The following is an 18,758-nucleotide window of genomic DNA, read 5'->3' on the forward strand; positions in this document are numbered from 1 at the left end:
CAGATGGAGTTTAACCCTGATAAATGTGAGGTGATTCATTTTGGTAGGACTAATTTAAATGTGGATTACAGGGTCAAAGGTAGGGTTCTGAAGACTGTGGAGGAACAGAGAGATCTTGGGGTCCATATCCACAGATCTCTAAAGGTTGCCACTCAAGTGGATAGAGCTGTGAAGAAGGCCTATAGTGTGTTAGCTTTTATTAACAGGGGGTGGAGTTTAAGAACCGTGGGGTTATGCTGCAACTGTACAGGACCTTGGTGAGACCACATTTGGAATATTGTGTGCAGTTCTGGTCACCTCACTATAAGAAGCATGTGGAAGCGCTGGAAAGAGTGCAGAGGAGATTTACCAGGATGCTGCCTGGTTTGGAGGGTAGGTCTTATGAGGAAAGATTGAGGGTGCTAGGGCTGTTCTCTCTGGAGCGGAGGAGGCTGAGGGGAGACTTAATAGAGGTTTATAAAACGATGAGGGGGATAGATAGAGTGAACGTTCAAAGACTATTTCCTCGGGTGGATGGAGCTATTACAAGGGGGCATAACTATAGGGTTCATGGTGGGAGATATAGGAAGGATATCAGAGGTAGGTTCTTCACGCAGAGAGTGGTTGGGGTGTGGAATGGACTGCCTGCAGTGATAGTGGAGTCAGACACTTTAGGAACATTTAAGCGGTTATTGGATAGGCAGATGGAGCACACCAGAATGACAGGGAGTGGGATAGCTTGATCTTGGTTTCAGATAAAGCTCGGCACAACATCGTGGGCCGAATGGCCTGTTCTGTGCTGTACTGTTCTATGTTCTAATAAATCACTTGTTTCCAGCCTAATAAAGATGGCTCAATCTGTCCAGTCACGCAGTTGGGAGGCGCAGAACATCAATGTGCTCATATGAACACACTGGCGTGGTGTGGTAAAGTCAAAACCAATGTTGTAAAGTCGAAATAGGGTGCCAATTTATAACTGTTGCAAATCCCTAACTGTGGGTCTACCTAAACTACATTGACTGCAGCAGTTCAAGAGGGCAGCACACAACCAACAGATGGGTCATCATTACCTAGTCGGCCTTACCTACTTGTGACTCCAGATCCAAATTCAAAGTTTATTTATCAGTGTCACAAGTAGCCTTACATTAACCAAAAGAGAAAATGCTGGAAAATCTCAGCATCTGTAAGGAGAGAAAAGAGCTGACGTTTCAAGCTTTGACAATCTTGAAATACCTTTTCTCTCCTTACAGATGCTGAGATTTTCCAGCATTTTCTTTTTTGGTTTCAGATTCCAGCATCCCCAGTTTTATCCTAACACTGCAATGAAGTTACTGTGAAAATCCCCTAGTCGCCACACTCCAGCACCTGTTCGGGTACACTGAGGGAGAATTTAGCAAGGCCAGTGCACCTATTCAGCATGTCTTTCCAACTGTGGGAAAAAACTGGAGGAAGCCCATGCAGACACAGCGAGAACATGCAAACTCCGCACAGACAGCAACCCGAGGCTGGGAATCGAACCCGGGTCCCTAGAGCTTTGAGGCAGCAGTGCTAACCCAGTGTGCCACTCCCAGACTCCTTTCCTCAGGGCAATCTCCACGTGCCTGCCGGCGGCCGGCGCTCAGCGGTGAGGCGCGTGCGTAGAAAGCGAAGGCCACGGGCTGAGTGATGGCGAGGAGGGAGAAAAAAACCGAGTAGGTGCGCAGGCGCAGCAAAGCTCCTCCTCCTCCGGGGCGCGCGCGCGCATGCACACGTCCACGCTCTGAGCGTGCCCGCGCCCACCCACCGCCCGCCCGGTTCCCCTCGGCGCGTGCGCGTACCGCACGCTGCGTGAGGGGGCGGGCACGTGTACGTAAACGCCGGGTGGGCGCCGCCGCTGCTGCTGCAAGATGGCCGCTCAGGACGAGCTGAGTAAGTTTACAGCGAGAGTTAATGGAGGAGGAGGAGGGAGGGGGAATGAAGAAGCTTTTTAATGGAGATATATATAAAAAATAAACCCCATACACATGCTGACACTACGTCACACCGAGAGAGAAAGAGCACTGGGGTGGCTGGAAGGAGTTAACACCCTGATATTTAATTTTTAAGTCTCTCTCACACCCCTTTCTGTTAATCCACCTGAGCACATTTTTTAATTCGACTTTTTTAATATGAAGCTTCACTTATTTTTAGAAGGTTCCAGGGTCCATCTCATCTGACACCTCTTTTGGAGAGAGAAAGTGTGGGCCCCAGCCCTTAGCTGCCACAGTCCAGCAATCCCTGTGAAGCACACTCCCAGCCCAGCACCACTCACAGGGATTTATTTCATTTGCTGTGGGATAACTTCCATTCCCATCTGTGTTGTGCATTTTCTGCCATTGTACAAGTTGCAAACTGAGAGACCGCAGGCCTGTATTTAGAGATGCTTCTTTAAAAAAAACCTGGTGGGAGTTTGGACATGAAACCAAAAGCGAAAGTCTAAAGGAGGATTTCTGTGCAGCAATCAGCATATAAACTATATTTTTTAATTGTTATTTGCATCTGCTTTAACTTGCTCGCCTGTCACCTTGGTCCCAATATGGCAGATCTCCCTCATTCATGTTCATTTCACCCCTGTGTAATTTGAAACCAGATGCTCGAGGCCTTATGAGACATTTATTCTACTTAAGAAAGGTTTGCTGCAAACCCATTGCATCAGTTGAAATAACCTTCAGACCAAGCTCAAACTTGTATGCCTCACCTGTGCCATACAAGCCAGGTGCCTTTGCTGTTCCTAGTTTGTTAACGGTTAACTGTTCTTGATTATAGAATTGAGGGCCCTAAAATTGATTTCTGTGCCTATGAGTCAGTCAGGAAGGGAGGTGGTGGGGAGAGAGAATATTATCAGCGGTTTTCCAGCCTTGATTGCTTTAGTGACCACTGCTTGAATATCAGGAGCAGAGTGGACCTGTGCTTTTTTTAAGATGATCCTTCAACTCATGGCACTGTCTTCCACAAGAAGAATCTTTGCTTGGATGAGGTTATAGACAGCTGTGTTCCTCAATACCGCTATAATCGAGTGGGCGAAAGAGAATAGAAACTAGAAGCAGGAGTTTTATGAATGTGAAATTGTGTTTTAGTCTAGAAGGGGTTTCACTTCAATTTTTACCTGTTCTATTAGAGCAATTAAGGTTGGAACAAGTCACCACGACCACATGGAACAGTTAAAGCAAAGGGCGTGGGCATATTTAAGGGGAGGCTTGATGCGTACATGAGGGAGAATTAAGGGATTAGACTGGGATGTGAGAGCAGTAGGGAGTATGGCTGGAGAGTTGTGTGGAGCATAAACGCCTTTAGGCAAAGTTGGGACTGAATGGTCTGTTTCTCTGCAGTAGATTCTGTACAAAATGCGATCAATGGATTCAAATGTGATAGACCACGAGAAGAAATCCTGCCTGTTTACGGTCATCACCTGATCAGCAAAATTCAGTTTCTATCTTTAATTCTGTTCTGGGCATTGGTTTAAGTGTGCTGTACAATGTGATGTTACTTTTTGAAGTTTCATTAAATTCTGAGTCAATTTTGTGCTCGCATTGGCAGTCAGTGCTTACGTGACAAACACTATAATTGCTTCGTGGCATTCATAATAAGCAGAAGCAAAATTAGTATTTTTGACACTGAGCAGCTTTATATTTTAAACCTTTGCAGCAGTGACTAAATTTAATTTGTAATTAGAGTACCTATCCAGTACATGATGTAAATTGAAATATAGAGATGAAAGTATTGGAACATGCTCTGGAGAAAAGTGAGGCATTGCTGCAGATTAATGTATTTTATTTTTCATAAATGGTCCAATTTTCTTTGCAAAGTTACCACTATCTGGTGCCTGCGTTAAGGATTCTTGACAGCCAGTATCAAATACCTGTTAATGTACAGGAACCAAATCTGGCCCGGAGGCAAGTGAACGGATTTGGCATAGTCCTGGGAAAAAAAGGTCATGGATTAGACCTACAGTGCAGAAGGAGGCCATTCAGTCCATCGAGTCTACACCGACCCTCCAACAGAGAATCTAGCCCAGCCCCCCCCCATCACCAGCATCTTATCCAGCTCCCTCCTCCCCTCCCCCCCCCCAATCACCATACCCCACACATTTACCCCATTAATCCCCTAACCTACACATCTTTGGCCACTGAGGGGCAATTTGGCCTGGCCAATCAACCTGGGCTGGGAAAGGAAACCGGAGCACCCGGAGAAAACCCACGCAGACAGGAGGAGAACATGCAAACTCCATGTAACTTCAATGGGTCATTCGATTCCTTCATGTAAGATGCTGGCTGTGACCTTTCTGGCCGAAGCAAAGCTGCTCTCACATTTGTCCACTTTTGTCTGTTTGCCTTCAGCTGTCAAAAAGAACTCGATTGAAGATAACCTTTATGTTACTCAGTCTTCAGCTCCCATTTCAGTCATTAGCAGTCACCCAAAGTTATTTGATGTAGAGTGGAGTTGAACTCCTAATCTTATTTGAGGCTAAACTAATCAAATCAGTTTCAGAATCTCAAATACATGTAATGAAGTGAGAAAACAGAATAGCCTTTATTTCAGAGTCAGCGGAGATGCAACAATGCTCGCTACGGATCTCAAAAAGGGCTGTCCACAAAGATCCTGCAGTGTTCGTGGTGTGGATTTCCCCTTCCTCAACATCAGTTTGAATCTGGCACCAGGTTAAGGCGATATCCAGCAACAGTGATGCCATTAGACAGGATAAGCAGCCAATCGCATTGCACTGTTCTTACAGACAGCAAACCAGGAAGCCACTGAATCTTAAACTTCTACAAACAGTGAGATTAATGGTTTGGGCTCACAAATGGGATCAAGCTACAGTCTAAAATATTGTGAACAAATTTTTTTAAAGGTTATTTTTTATGTGAATATTTTTATCGTGATGGAGAAATTTGACACTCAGTACCAAATTTAGATTTTCAGGGCCAATGAGGTTGTTCAGCAGTAGTTCTCAACTAATACACTTAAAAATCCAGCTATATTTCAGTCAATAAGGTGCAACCATGTTAAGGGTGTTTCCAGTGGGAATAAAAGCATAAAAATGGATGTTCTTATTAGTTTAGTGGTTTGGGGCGGCATGGTGGCACAGTGGTTAGCACTGCTGCCTCAAAGCACCAGGGACCCGGGTTCAATTCTGGCCTCGGATGACTGTGTGGAGTTTGCACATTCTCCCTGTGTCTACATGGGTTTCCTCCGGGTGCTCTGATTTCCTCCCACAGTCCAAACATGTGCGAGTCAGTTGGATTGGCCACGCTAAATTGACCTGAGTGTCATGGGATTAGTAGGGTAAATGTGTGTGAGGCTACGGGGATAGGGCCTGGATAGGATTGTGGTTGGTGCAGACTCAATGGGCCAAATGGCTTCCTTCTGCACTGTAGGGATTCTATGAATTCTATGAGTTTCTAATTGATTGAAGACTGGAGCAACTTCAGCTCACCCTCTGGAGAAGTGTGTATCACTGACTGTAGTTTCTGAATTTCTGCATTTAACTGTGAAAACTTTACTGTCAATTTCAGAGGATTAATGATGGTGAATAGTGACAGTTTCTTCATCACTACTGCGGTAAAGCTCAGGCCAATATGTGGGATATGAATGAATCATATATGTGTTGAAATGTAAAATAAAAAGTTGATTTCAAGTGTGTCAGTTGAGATAGACACACTTTGTTTTGGGACATCAGAGTGTTCCACCACTAGGCTAAAAGAACTATATACCACAGAATAGAGGGGGAGTAGGAAACATCTATTCATGCTCCAGGCACCTTGAGAGTGGGGCAGGCCTAGAAACCCTACAGTGCAGAAGGAGGCCATTCGGCCCATCGAGTCTGCACCGACCACAATCCCACCCCGGCCCTACCCCCACATATTTACCCGCTAATCCCTCTAACCTACACATCCCAGGACTCTAAGGGGCAATTTTTAACCTGGCCAATCAACCTAACCCGCACATCTTAGGCCTGACTGACAGTGAAAATTCAAATATGGGACAAAAATGGTGAGCTGTAAGCAGCTACCCCTGACAAACAGCTTGTCTTCTGGCCATCATTTTCATCTGTTCTTAAGTTGACTTTCCATTCCAAATAAAACTAGGGAGATAACTTGTTGAGTTCAGAAACTTGAAGTGCTTGATTTACTTAAAATCACTGGTACCCAAGCCTGCCAACTGCAGTTACAATTCCATTGCACCCTGTTCTAAAGTAATTGGCTGTCATCAAACCTTTTGCAAGCCCAGAATAATCGGCAGCAGTCTGGGGATCCCCTTTGATGAGGGTTGCTGACTCTAGTCGGAGGTTATTTCTGGAGCTCGAATCACATCTCCTCATTCCTCATCCCCCCCACCCCTAGCTTCAATATTTTTATGATTGGGAAATGAATAGTTTCATATAAACTGCATTTTTAAATGCCACTGTGATTTTGTTTTCTCCCCTTGGTGACGCGGTACTGGCTGTGAAGTTAACCCTTTAATTCCCAGTGAATCCAAGCCACCCTGGAAGGTTGATGACCATACCTTTGCTAAAATATAATCACGACTGTGAGAAATGCAACTTGCATCCAGGCAGCCCAACCTGGTCACATCACGCAAGCCCTAACGGTATTTATTTTTAATCTTTCAGCAACCAGGTGCAGGGTGCAGCAGGCGGTAAAGAAGGCAAATGGTATGTTGGCCTTCATTGTGAGAGGTTTTGAGTACAGGAGCAGGGATGTGTTGTTGCAATTATACAGGGCCTTGGTAAGGCCACACCTAAAGTATTGTGTGCAGTTTTGGTCTCCCTTTCTGAGGAAGGATGTTCTTCCTCTCGAGGGAGTGCAACGAAGGTTTACCAGGCTGATTCTGGGGGTGGTGGGACTGATATATGAGGAGAGATTGTCTAAATTAGGATTGTTTTCGCTGGAGTTCAGACGAATGAGGGAGGATCTCATAAAGACTTATAAAATTCTAACAGAACTAGACAGGGTAAATGCAGGGAGGATGTTCTCTATTGGGCTGTGGGTTGTGGGGGTAGTCCAGAACCAGGGGTCACATTCTGAGGATTCAGGGTAGACCATTAGGACGGAGGTGCAGAGACACTTCACCCAAAGAGTGGTGAGCCTGTGGAATTCATTACCACAGGGAGTCGTTGATGCCAAAACATTGAATGTATTCAAGAGGCGGCTGGATACAGCACTTGGGGTGAATGGGATCAAAGGTTATGGGGAGAAAGCAGGATTAGGCTATTGAGTTGGACGATCAGCCATGACCGTAATGAATGGCGGAACAGGCTCGAAGGGCCAAATGGCCTCTTCCAGCTCCGATCTTCTATGTAACCTAACATACATTATGATATACAAATTAAACACTCTGGAGTCTTCCTCTTGCACATATTATGACATTAATTGTTTACTCTTCTGTAATTTTGTCAAGTTTATTTATTTAAATAAATAATCCCAAGGAGGAAGTTCCATGTAATTTAAACCGATCTTCTGAAAAAAAAGTTTGGACCCAGTTTCATGTTAGTAACAAATATAGGGTGGCACAGTGGTTAGCACTGCTGCCTCACAGCGCCAGGGACCCGGGTTCAGTTCCGGCCTCGGGTGACTGTGTGGAGTTTACACGTTCTCTCCGTGTCTGCGTGGATTTCCTCCGGGTATTCCACAGTCCAACGATGTGCAGGCTAGGTGGATTGGCCATGCTAAATTGCCCCTTAGTGTCGGGGGGGATTAGCCGGATAAAAGGGTTACGGGGATAGGGCCTGGATGGGATTGTTGTCGGTGCAGGCTGGATGGGCCGAATGGCTTCCTCCTGCTCTGTAGGGATTCTATCTCCAGGCAAGATATGTTGGAATACTGTTTATTTGTTTATAATCATTGCAGTTCCATTTTCACGGAATGTAACAGCACAGAATGAGGCCATTCAGCCCATGTGCCTCTTCCAGCCCTTTTGCGAGACTATCCAATTAATCCCATTCCTCCATGCTTTCTCTACAGATTTCAGGGGCACTGCGACCAGTTCTATGGCAGGAGTGAATTGTATCTTGTAGGCCTAGCTAGCCTGAAACTGGAGAGACCAGGACAAGATAGTTAAAAAAAACCCAGAAATGGGATAACAGCAAGAACAAAAATGAAAATGCTAAACCGAGGGACTATTTAATACAGAATTCTAGGGTTAACATTAATTTAACATCAAAATCATTAGGTAATAGCAATAACTGAAATGTGGCTGCAGCTGGGTCAAGACTGGCAACGAACAGTTCCTAAATATTACATCTTTGAAGTAAAAAAGGGAAGAGGAGGAAATTAATTTGAGACAATCAGGAAATTGGAGTGTGAGAATGCAAGTAGAGAACTGGATTGAGTTGAATAATAGCACCAGATTCGTGACATGACAAGAGGAATATTACAAACTGTAGATTAGTTGTAAGGGAGTTGAGGATGAAATGTGTAGAGGTATGGATAATCGAGGGAGAATTGAGTTCGCCAAAAATATACTGGAAGATTATTGTTAAAAAAGTTTTTTTTTGCCAAGTGTTTAAGAATGTTTTCTCTTAAATTTCTAATTTAAGGTAGAGTTACTCTGGTTTTGAGCAATGCAAGAAGTTTAACAACACCAGGTTAAAGTCCAACAGGTTTATTTGGTAGCAAAAGCCACACAAGCTTTCGGAGCTCTAAGCCCCTTCTTCAGGTGAGTGGGAATTCTGTTCACAAACAGAGCATATAACAGAGTATATATTTGAGCAATGCAGCAGAGTGATTAGGTGCCGTAAAAGGAAAATGTTATAGTTTAATATGGCAGTTTCGTTTTTTTGTTTGGTTGGAGTAGGAGAGTGAGATTAGTTTAACTGGGGCATATGGAGAATACTACCGCCACAAAGCAAGTGTAGCAAATGGCCTGTTTCTGTAGTGTAACCTGCACAGGTTCCATAATACAGTCCTGTTCTGGTTCTATAATACTGTATATAACCGTTCCCCCGAGACCAAACTTTAAACTCACACCTTCTGGACCAGTTATGCCAGAGATGGGCAACATAGGCTAGTGAGTGGGCTGCATGAGTGGCCCCCCCTTCATCTCAGTGGGCTGCAATGTTGAAATCGGGCTTGTTCACTAACCATCACTCCATGAATAAGATTAAATACATTTAATACATGCTGAATATTCCAGAACAAGTTATAGAAAATGCTTAATCATTTATATATTAATAGAATCTCATCAACTTTAAATGGTAAAACAAAAGAAATATTTACGCTTTGGACGCAAAAGGAGCGCACGGCTCTCATAGTCAATGTTGTGAGCAATCAGCACGCACCTCACTTCGCATGTCCTTGCTTTACGTGCGAGTCACTTCAGTCAGACCGGTAGGAAAAAAACTACATGGATGGAAATCAGCGGAATGTGGCAACTCTGCGTGTGGGCAGCAGTAAACAAAATGTCTCGTGGGCCGCACTCAGAACCCAGATGGGCCACATGTGGTCCCCGGGCCACAGGTTGCCCACCGCTGAGTTCTATGAATGATGGATGCCAACAGTGATGAAAATACGTAGCAAGTATGAAAGCTCAGCTCTCCCTTGGCCAGAACCAAGACAGGGTATTTGATGCATGTGTTGGAGTGGTGCTGTTACTGGGCCATCTGTTCTGCAAGGTTACCCCAAAAGCATATTTACCATTGGAGATGTTTTTGTGGTGTTAAGGGAGCATCAAACATCATCTAAATTCTGGCACGTTTTTCTCTTAGGACCATTGTCAATTCAGGCAGTGTGTAAATGCAGTATTGGTAAGTAGGTATTGCAAATTACCTGTTCTCGGTTTTCACTTTAGCCTTTTTTTGTAGTTTTCAGATTTCATAATGTTCAGGCACATCAAGTTTATGGTTTCTCTCTGAGTGTCGACTGGCTGGCAGAGTTATTCTGAAGTTAAACACAGAATTCAGATGGGCATAAATATACCACACATTGTCCAGCAGTATTTAAACAACATGTTTAAAATAGCTTTCAAACCAGCAAACCCATTTGTTATTTCAGCATCCTGGATATGTTGCAGAAATAAGCCTGTTAAAATGTTTAGACATCTAATATTCTTTATGTGATCTCCCCTTTCCATTCCATAGCTGGGCAGAGATGTTAACTTCTTCGTCATCCAAGGTTGCAAAATTGATTAGCTTTTCATTGGGTAGTTGGGTCCTCCTAAGTGTTGTTCCACACAGCAGAAAACCTCATTTTTAATAAAGGTTTTTTCTTGCATCAATATTGTATTCCTAACTTTAATCTCTAGGATGTTTCAAGCAAACTGTCAGCTGGTTGATTGCGAATTAACTATGATTCCTAAGATGGCTGCTTTGCCTCTGAAGAAGACAGGAAGTGAGGACGTTTTCACCTTTCCCAATTGGCTAAACTGAAAACATAGAGCAAATATTCACATGATCTACTGGTTAATATTACATGTCCTTTCCCCCATGATCTTTGATGTAAATTGAGAAGTCTTCACATCCAGATTATCATTAGTTAATGGATCTATTCATGACCAGATGGAGGATATTGCCTTGTTGTTTCTAGCTATAAATGATTCTGTTAGGTTTTCCTCCACAGATAAATCAGTTCACTCCCAAACAGATTGACGGCGGTCTTAGAGGAAACATTCACTAAGCCCCGAATCGATCCATCTTACATGATTGCCGGGATGATCTGGATTCTGTACGCTCTGCAGGAACTACTCGGGATTTGATTCTGAGTATTTCCCAGTAGTTACCTTCATTGACCATGGGGCATCATTGTAAAATCTCCCCCCAATCTCAAATCCCAATCGGATATCTTATGATTATTTGGAAGGCACTGGTTATGAAGTGTTTGGGATGGCTAAGTTTGACCAGTTTCATTAAGACTTCTGATCTCTTTTTTGAAGTTCTGTACACATCTCGGATAACTAACTCAGTTTTCCAGGTTTAAGTATACTTTTAAGTAGAGACATTCCAGGGTAAGAAGCCTGTTGCCTAGCTATAGAGAGGAAATAGTGGACTTACAAACATTTGAACAATGATGAACAAGACCCTTTGGCCCATCCAACTTATTTCGCAGAACTTGAGGAAGATAGTAGTTTACAGAAGAAATGGTTCACATGAGGATATTCATTGGGCAAGATTCTCATGTAAGTGGACTTCCCAAATTGTAGCTGTAATCAAGGTAGCTAAGTTGTTGTTGGTCAGTCGGGGGTGTTCTCTTTAATTGATCACTATGGCAGCGGATTGTTGCCCAGTGCAGAGTTTTAGCCTCTCTACAGAGGTACAAACCCAAATACTCCAATCCCTTTTTGGGCACTTGAAAGTAATGCTTGCAATAATCGCATTGATAAAATCTCGGAAGAGTTTGAACAGGTGTAACACCTAACAGTGATGCTGAACTGCAGACCTCCTCCCATCCTTTATCCCCCAATCCCACCGAGGGGTCTCCAGAACAACTTTCTCAACCAGTATCACTGTAACAGAATAGTTTGCCTTTTACCTCATTTGCTATTTATGGGTTTATTGCTGTTCGCAAATTGGCTGCTACTTTGTCTAATGGTAACTGCACACAAAACTAATTGGTTTATGAATTGCGCTGGGACATTCTGAGAACACGATATAAATGATATATCTTTGGTTTTTAGCAGTAGTTTCTATAAATCAAATTCTAGAAGGATTAATCCATGCTTCAAGTTTGAATGGAGGCTTTGTGTAAAAGTCCCGAACCTGAGACATCTTTAAGTTGAAAATGTTAACAAGAGTTAAGCGCAGTGGCAGAAAGATTTGGTAAAGAAGCTACAAAATTAGTTTAATTGTTCATAAGTTGTATTTTTCTCGTCCACCACCCCATAAAAACGAAAGGGATCAGACAGGCTGCGTAATTGATATTCTGGGTTAACAGCTGTTCTCTTCAACTGCCCTCCCCCGCATGGCATTTGCACTGATTTATTTATATAACTGAAATATTTGCATGAGGGAAGCAAATTTATTTCCCTGCCAGGAATGAATTATTTTCCCCTTTAATAACAGAATATATTTTATATTACGTGATATGACATGATGCTTATAAACAGTATATTAATAGACTTAATGTGATCACTAGTGGATAGGATTCACTGGTCATATATATAAAAATATGCACAGCATCTGCAGAGAGCACATTCCACATATTTCGCTCTTGCTGTTTTGCTGGTTAATTCTGACCAGTCTGAAATTCACTGGCACTTTCTAATCTACAGCATCATCCGAGTAAAAACTGTTGAACCTGTTTACTGACAAATAAATTGGGAATTGTAGTCTTATTGAGATCAACCAGTTCTATCTTAATCACAAAATAATACATTGTCCACGAAATGTTACTGAACTTGGCACCACCTGAGTTAACGAGGGAGATCCACAAATAAGCATAATACGTTGTAACCTCCCCGTCTGGAACTACAAAATCCGGAAACACCAGTTGCCGGGAATTTCTTTTTCAGCCGCGACTCTCAGACCTGTCACTTGCTGCAGCGGCCCAGGAGCCATGACCTGATCAGTGCTGCCAAACAGCAAGGAGTGGACTGTGAGCCCACAGTGCTCTTTGAAGACACTCTAACGGCGAATGCCGAGTGGGCCCAGGATGTTGATGCGCCGACATGGCACAAGCAACAGCAGGCAAGTGCACCTCCCTCCTCATAGGCAGTCCTTTGGGATTGAGGGTGACTTGCTTCCACTCCAATTTGATGGGATCTGAGATGGCTGTTGAGTCCAGTCTGCAGACTCTGCCACATGCAGAGATGGTAGTGCTCTGACGAAGGGTCATCCTGACTCGAAACGTTGGCTCTATTCCCTCTCCACAGATGCTGTCACACCTGCTGAGATTTTCCAGCATTGTCTGGTTTTGTTTCAGATTCCAGCGTCCACAGTATTTTGCCTTTATTAGAAATGGTGGTGCTAGATGTCACTGCAAGGGTTGTCCATGAAAGTCAGGACATTTTTGAATAGTGCAAGATGCCTACGAGTGATTTTCTTTTAACATCAGGTGGTCATAGCATGCTCACTACCACACAGCCTTGACAGAACAGGAGCTTGGTCTAATGGCAAGTGGCAAGGTTCTGAGGCAATTGGAGGCCAGCCTCCACACTGAGGCATTAGCAGAGTGTGTGCATTATCTTAGGTGGATGTAACTCCGTACCTAACTTACTGATGTGTCTGGAGTGTGGGGCGAAATCGGGATGCCAGATGACTGAGCTGGAAAGTGAGTGGCGGCTTCAGACTTTGTTGTGTTTCTGCTCCTTACTCAGGCTTGCTACTCTGCTTTGCGGTACTGGCAATTAGACCGAAAGGTTGTGAGCATGGGGGAGAAGTGTGTGTTATTGTTTTTTGTGTGTATGTAAGCAGTTTGGGAAGCACTGGTGTAGTGCATAACTACAAGTGTCATCATATGTATACTATGAATGCATTGGGATTTACAAGCCTTTTTGATAAAGGAGTGTATTACTTAACTGTTAATTCTCCTCAATTTTATTCTGGATCCCTGTGCATGAGTGTATCAACCAGTATTCTGAAATGAATAGATTTGAAAACACTAGTTTTGCCACATTTTATATCTCTGGTGCATATCTATGTCCAGTTCGCACACTTGTGGTTTGGCATTTCAACATTATTTTATAATTCAGAAAATTCCAAAGTTCAGAAATGCCTTCACCACCACCACCATTCCGCCCCCCCCCCCCCGCCCACAAGCTTTCCAGACTGCAGAGGTGAGTGTACTGTATGTAAATTAGGGTGATCACAAAATGGAGTCCAGTTACCATTTGTGTCGAAGCCCCCCCACCCCGCCCCCGTAATCCTTGGATCAGAACTTAATCGAATGATAAACTCTATGAAGGGCAAAGAGTTTTTCATGATAATGGAAATGGATCCGAACCAATCAACAGACTTCTATTTGGGGATCATTGATCCCACCTATCTCTTAAAATTATGGTAAAAGCAAAATACTGCTGGAATCTGAAACAAAAATAGAAAATGCTAGAAAATCTCAGCCGGCCTGACAGCATCTGTGGAGAGAGAATAGAGCCAACACTTTGAGTCAGGAAGACCCTTCTTCAGTGAAGGGTCTGATGAAAGATCTTTCTGACTCGAAACGTTGGCTCTATTCTCTCTCCACAGATACTGTCAGACCTGCTGAGATTTTCCAACATTTTCTGTTTTTGTCTTAAAATTATGGATTGTCTGTAGACAATAATCCAGAACCATTGACCTAAATCTGGTGTTCAGTCTGGTTCTACCTGAGGATCATAGAATCATAGAATCCCTACAGTACAGAAAGAGGCCATTCGGCCCATCGAGTCTGCACTGACCACAATCCCACCCAGGCCCTAGCCCCCATATCCCTACATATTTTACCCACTAACCCCTCTAACCTACGCATCTCAGGGCACTAAGGGCAATTTTTTTTTTTAGCATGGCCAATCAACCTAACCTGCACATCTTTGGACTGTGGGAGGAAACCGGAGCACCCGGAGGAAACCCACACAGACACGAGGAGAATGTGCAAACTCCACACAGACAGTGACCCAAGCCGGGAATCGAACCCAGGTCCCTGGAGCTGTGAAGCAGCAGTGCTAACCACTGTGCTACCGTGCCGCCCCATTATATAGCATTTTGCATTCTTTTCTAGAGATGTACAATTCAGGAAAACAGTTCTGGCGGTACCGTAGTCTGTACATGACTGATATGAATGGTCAGCAAAAGCATCTCGATAACCTCTAAAATATATAAAATATTTGAATACACATCTCTTAATATGCAGTATATTTATTTAATGGCATATTTGGGATTTGTTTTGTACAAAGCACTGAATTTTGCTTCATACGTTGTAGATCAACTTGAACGGGTTTTTATGCGCCTGGGCCTTGCTGAAACAGATGAACAGCTGCAAAGTATTATCTCAAAGTTTCTTCCCCCTGTTCTACTGAAGCTGTCCAGTGTTCAGGAAGGAGTGCGTAAAAAAGTAAGTTTATGTTGCATTCTCCTTTTGCTCTCAGCTGTGGCCCAGCTTTTTATGTCTAAAGGCTGTCACACATTTGTGCATTGTAAAGGTTAGGAAAGAAAATGGGTGTGATTTTTCAGTTTTATTGCCGGAACAGATTCCAGTAGCAGAGCAGGAGATCAGGCTGTGGGCAGACATGCAGATGAGGACGAAGATTTTGGGTTTGAAGGCTTTGATTTGATTTATTATTGTCACATGTATTAGTATATGGTGAAAAGTATTGTTCCTTGCGTGCTATACAGACAAAGCATACCGTTCATGGAGAAGGAAAGGAGAGTGCAGAATGTAGTGTTACAGTCATAGCTAGGGTGTAGAGAAAGATCGACTTAATGCGAGGTCGGTCCATTCAAAAGTCTGACATCAGCAGGGGAGAAACTGTTCTTGAGTTGGTTGGTACATGACCTCAGACATTTGTATCTTTCTCCCGGTGGAAGAGAGTATGTCTGGGGCATGTGGGGTCCTTAATTATGCTGCTTGCTTTTCCGAGGCTGCGGGAAGTGTAGACATAGTCAATGGAATCGAAAACTAATGGAGGTTAACCTAGACAGAAGTGTGGGATAGGATAGCAGAACTAACGATTTAAGTGCATGGTGGGATACAACAGATGAACTCAAACCCTTGACAAAGTCACAGAGGAGAAAGCCAGTCAGTGATGGATTGACTGTGTGTGGTAGGACTGGGGGTGTGCATGGGTGTAGGCCACGGGGAAATGCACAGTTATAGTGCTAGCTAGGATATCAGGGTTTGAAGTCCCTCACAAGCGATGAGGATATGGATATCAATCACAAGAATGGCAATTCCAAATCAGACACATGGAGCAGCTAAGCTGTTCCGTTGGGTTCAAAGTTGAATTGGGCTCAGTGAGGTGAATTTTGAGCATTTGAATCAATGCAGTTGCCCAATGACCAAGACTACAAGTCATTTTCAATGCTCTCAGATTCATTCAAGATGAAGGTTTTCAATTGCGTGGCAGCTTTCGCTTATACTGAGGCTTTGGCAAAGATGTAGCAGCTTTAAGAAAGAATGTGTCTTCTACAATTATCATTGACTTTAATTTAGAGAAGATAATCTCTCGACAGTGCCTAATTAGTGAAATACTGATTGATTAGAAATGACATTTAGCCTCGCTCCCTGGAAAGGAATCACATGACCACCATACAAAAATGTTCCTTTTTATATTTACTTGTACCCAGGCATGTTTTCAGTCTGAAACCTCGCTCTCAACTAGTTTTTCTTAAACAAGAAGGCAAGTACAGCATTGGGAGATGAACATTGATGACAAGGACAATATTTATGGCTCAATCCTTGTTGCCTTGAGAATGTGGTGGTGGGGTTTATTCTTGAACTGCTTCAGTCCCTGGAGTAATGGGGTCACTGTGTGGCATTTTTTTTGATATATATTTATTTTTGAGTATGTGAACCACTTCAGAGGACAGAAAAACCAACGACCGTAGTTTTGTCTTGGACATCATTACGGGCAGCATGGTGGCACACTGCCGCCTCACAGTGCCAGGGTCCCGGGTTCATTTCCGGCCTCAGGTCACTGTTTCTGGAGTTTGCATGTTCTCCCCGTGTCTGCCTGGGTTTCCTCCGGGTGCTCCGGTTTCCTCCCACAGTCCAGAGATGTGCGGGTTTGGTGCATTGGCCATGCTAAATTGTCCCTTGGTGCCTCAAGATGTGTAGGTTAGGGGGGATTATCAGGGTCATTAAGTGGGGTTACAGGGTCTGGGTGGGGTGATCTGTCGGCGAGTCAGTTCAGACTCGAAGGACCGAATGGCCTGCTTCTGCAATGTAGGGATACTATCATTGGTCAGTTTGTAGATTTTTGAGACCTAGTTCCAGGACATCATATGATGGTGGTGTTGCTGGAAAAAGTATGGTTTGCACTGTCAATCGTGTATGCAGCAAAGCTATGTAAATGCAAGTTATTGTCACAGCAAAGTAAGCATTTGTTCCTGTGTTCACATTCAGGTCATGGAACTGCTAGTTCATCTCAACAAGCGCATTAAGAGTCGTCCTAAAATCCAATTACCGGTGGAAACTCTACTGGTCCAGTATCAGGATCCTGCTGCTGTTTCCTTTGTCACAGTAAGTAGCTATCGGATTTATCTTTCATAGACTTTTATTTTTAGATTTACTGTTTCCAGGGTGGCATGTTGACACAGTGGTTAGCACTGCTGCCTCACAGTGCCAGGGACCCAGGTTCAATTCTGGCCTCGGCCACTGTCTGTGTGGAGTTTGCACATTCTCCCTGTGTCTGCGTGGGTTTCCTCCGGGTGGTCCGGGTTCCTCCCACAGTCCAAAGATGTGTGGGTTAGGTAGATTGGCCGTGCTGAATTGACTCTAGTGTAAGGGGGACTAGCAGGGTAAATGTATGGGGAATTGGCCTGGGTTGGATTGTGGTTGGTACAAACTTGACAGGGTGAATGGCCTCCTTCTGTACTGTAGGGATTCTATGAACATAAGGAACTAAAGTGACCTGCACAGCGCGTTACGTGGGTTGTGGGAAGTGGATCTATGTTATGTGAATAGGCAGTGGTTTCATCTCGTGCATCTCACATGGGAGTTGCTCATGGAGCATTATGTTTCTTCATCAATTTTGGGGCAGATACGGTGACTTTACTTCAGACCTAAATTGTGGGGTCAGTGTCAAATCCAACGTGACTGTCCAGAGGAATTGGAAAAAGCTTTTCCAGGGTTCTCATTTGTAAATAATTAAATTTGTAAAATTTAAATCTTCATTAAAGGGCTCAGGATTTTTTTTTAAAAAGAATTTGTTTCTCTTTAATATCCACAAAATGCTTCATACCCTACACGTGGACTCTCCGTTCCACTCTCCATTTGATAGTTTGTTTAGAAATTTAATTTATTAGTGAGTAAAGCATTCATTATACTCTCTTATAAACTATTGGAAATCTTAATTTAAGCAGGGTTTATATTTATCAGCAGTTTAACTCTTATTTAATATGGCTGTAGCACAGCGGTTAGCACTGCTGCTTCACAGCGCCAGGGACCCGTATTCGATTCCCGGCTTGGGTCACTGTCTGTGGAGTTTGCACGTTCTCCCCGTGTCTGCGTGGGTTTCCTCCGGGTGCTCCGGTTTCCTCCCACATTCTGAAAGACATGCTGGTTAAGTGCATTGACCCAAACAGACGTCGGACTGTGGTGACTGGGGGAGTTTCACAGTAACATCATTGCAGTGTTAATGTAAGCCTTACTTGTGACTAATAGATAAACTTTAAAAAAATACTTTAAATCTACTTTCTGCTCACGGTGGGTCCGACGAGGGCTTTAGGAACCTGGTCAACTCACACTCACAATTGTGCACTGTTCTGGTCTCCCTGAATTGCTGATGAGAGCAGGAGGAGGTCATTCCTCCCACACACCTCTTCTGCCATTCAGTTAGATTGTGCTGCATTGACCCAACTTGGTTCTGTAACCCTTACTAAACAAAAATCTCAGTTTTGAAATTTTCACCCCACCTCACCCCAAGTTCAACATTTTATCTGGGGCAGAGTTCCAGATTTTCGCCACCCTCGTGTGTGAAGAAGTGTTACTTTGAACGGCTGAGCTTAATTTTAAGGGTTGTGCCCCTTTGGTTTGGACTCTCCCATCAGATTCACTCTGTACCTTTTGTGGATGTTGGTTGTGAACAGGATTGGGCTAAGCTGGTATGCCCTCCACAGTCACGTAGTTTGCTAACACTTAATACACACGGTAGCACAGTGCTTAGCACTGCTGCTTCACAGCGCCAGGGACCCAGGT

At 43.7% G+C, this 18,758-nt stretch overlaps 1 protein-coding gene across 2 annotated transcripts in view; it reads left to right on the forward strand.

Moving 5' to 3' along the window:
- The first annotated feature begins 1,769 nt into the window (after positions 1-1,769).
- ecpas (Ecm29 proteasome adaptor and scaffold) overlaps positions 1,770-18,758 on the forward strand; it is a 114,903-nt gene continuing 97,914 nt past the window's right edge. The window contains exons 1-5 of one of the 2 annotated variants that reach the window (XM_078214051.1): positions 1,858-1,887; positions 6,608-6,649; positions 8,534-8,652; positions 14,824-14,954; positions 16,965-17,081. In XM_078214051.1, the coding sequence (XP_078070177.1) occupies positions 14,844-14,954; positions 16,965-17,081 (228 nt within the window). In that variant the 5' untranslated portion in view covers positions 1,858-1,887; positions 6,608-6,649; positions 8,534-8,652; positions 14,824-14,843. Of the gene's footprint in view, positions 1,888-6,607; positions 6,650-8,533; positions 8,653-14,823; positions 14,955-16,964; positions 17,082-18,758 lie in introns of both variants that reach the window. The other variant, XM_078214050.1, reaches the window with a different exon arrangement.

Source organism: Mustelus asterias, chromosome 6, assembly GCF_964213995.1.
Source record: "Mustelus asterias chromosome 6, sMusAst1.hap1.1, whole genome shotgun sequence".
Taxonomy (NCBI): Eukaryota; Metazoa; Chordata; class Chondrichthyes; order Carcharhiniformes; family Triakidae; genus Mustelus; species Mustelus asterias.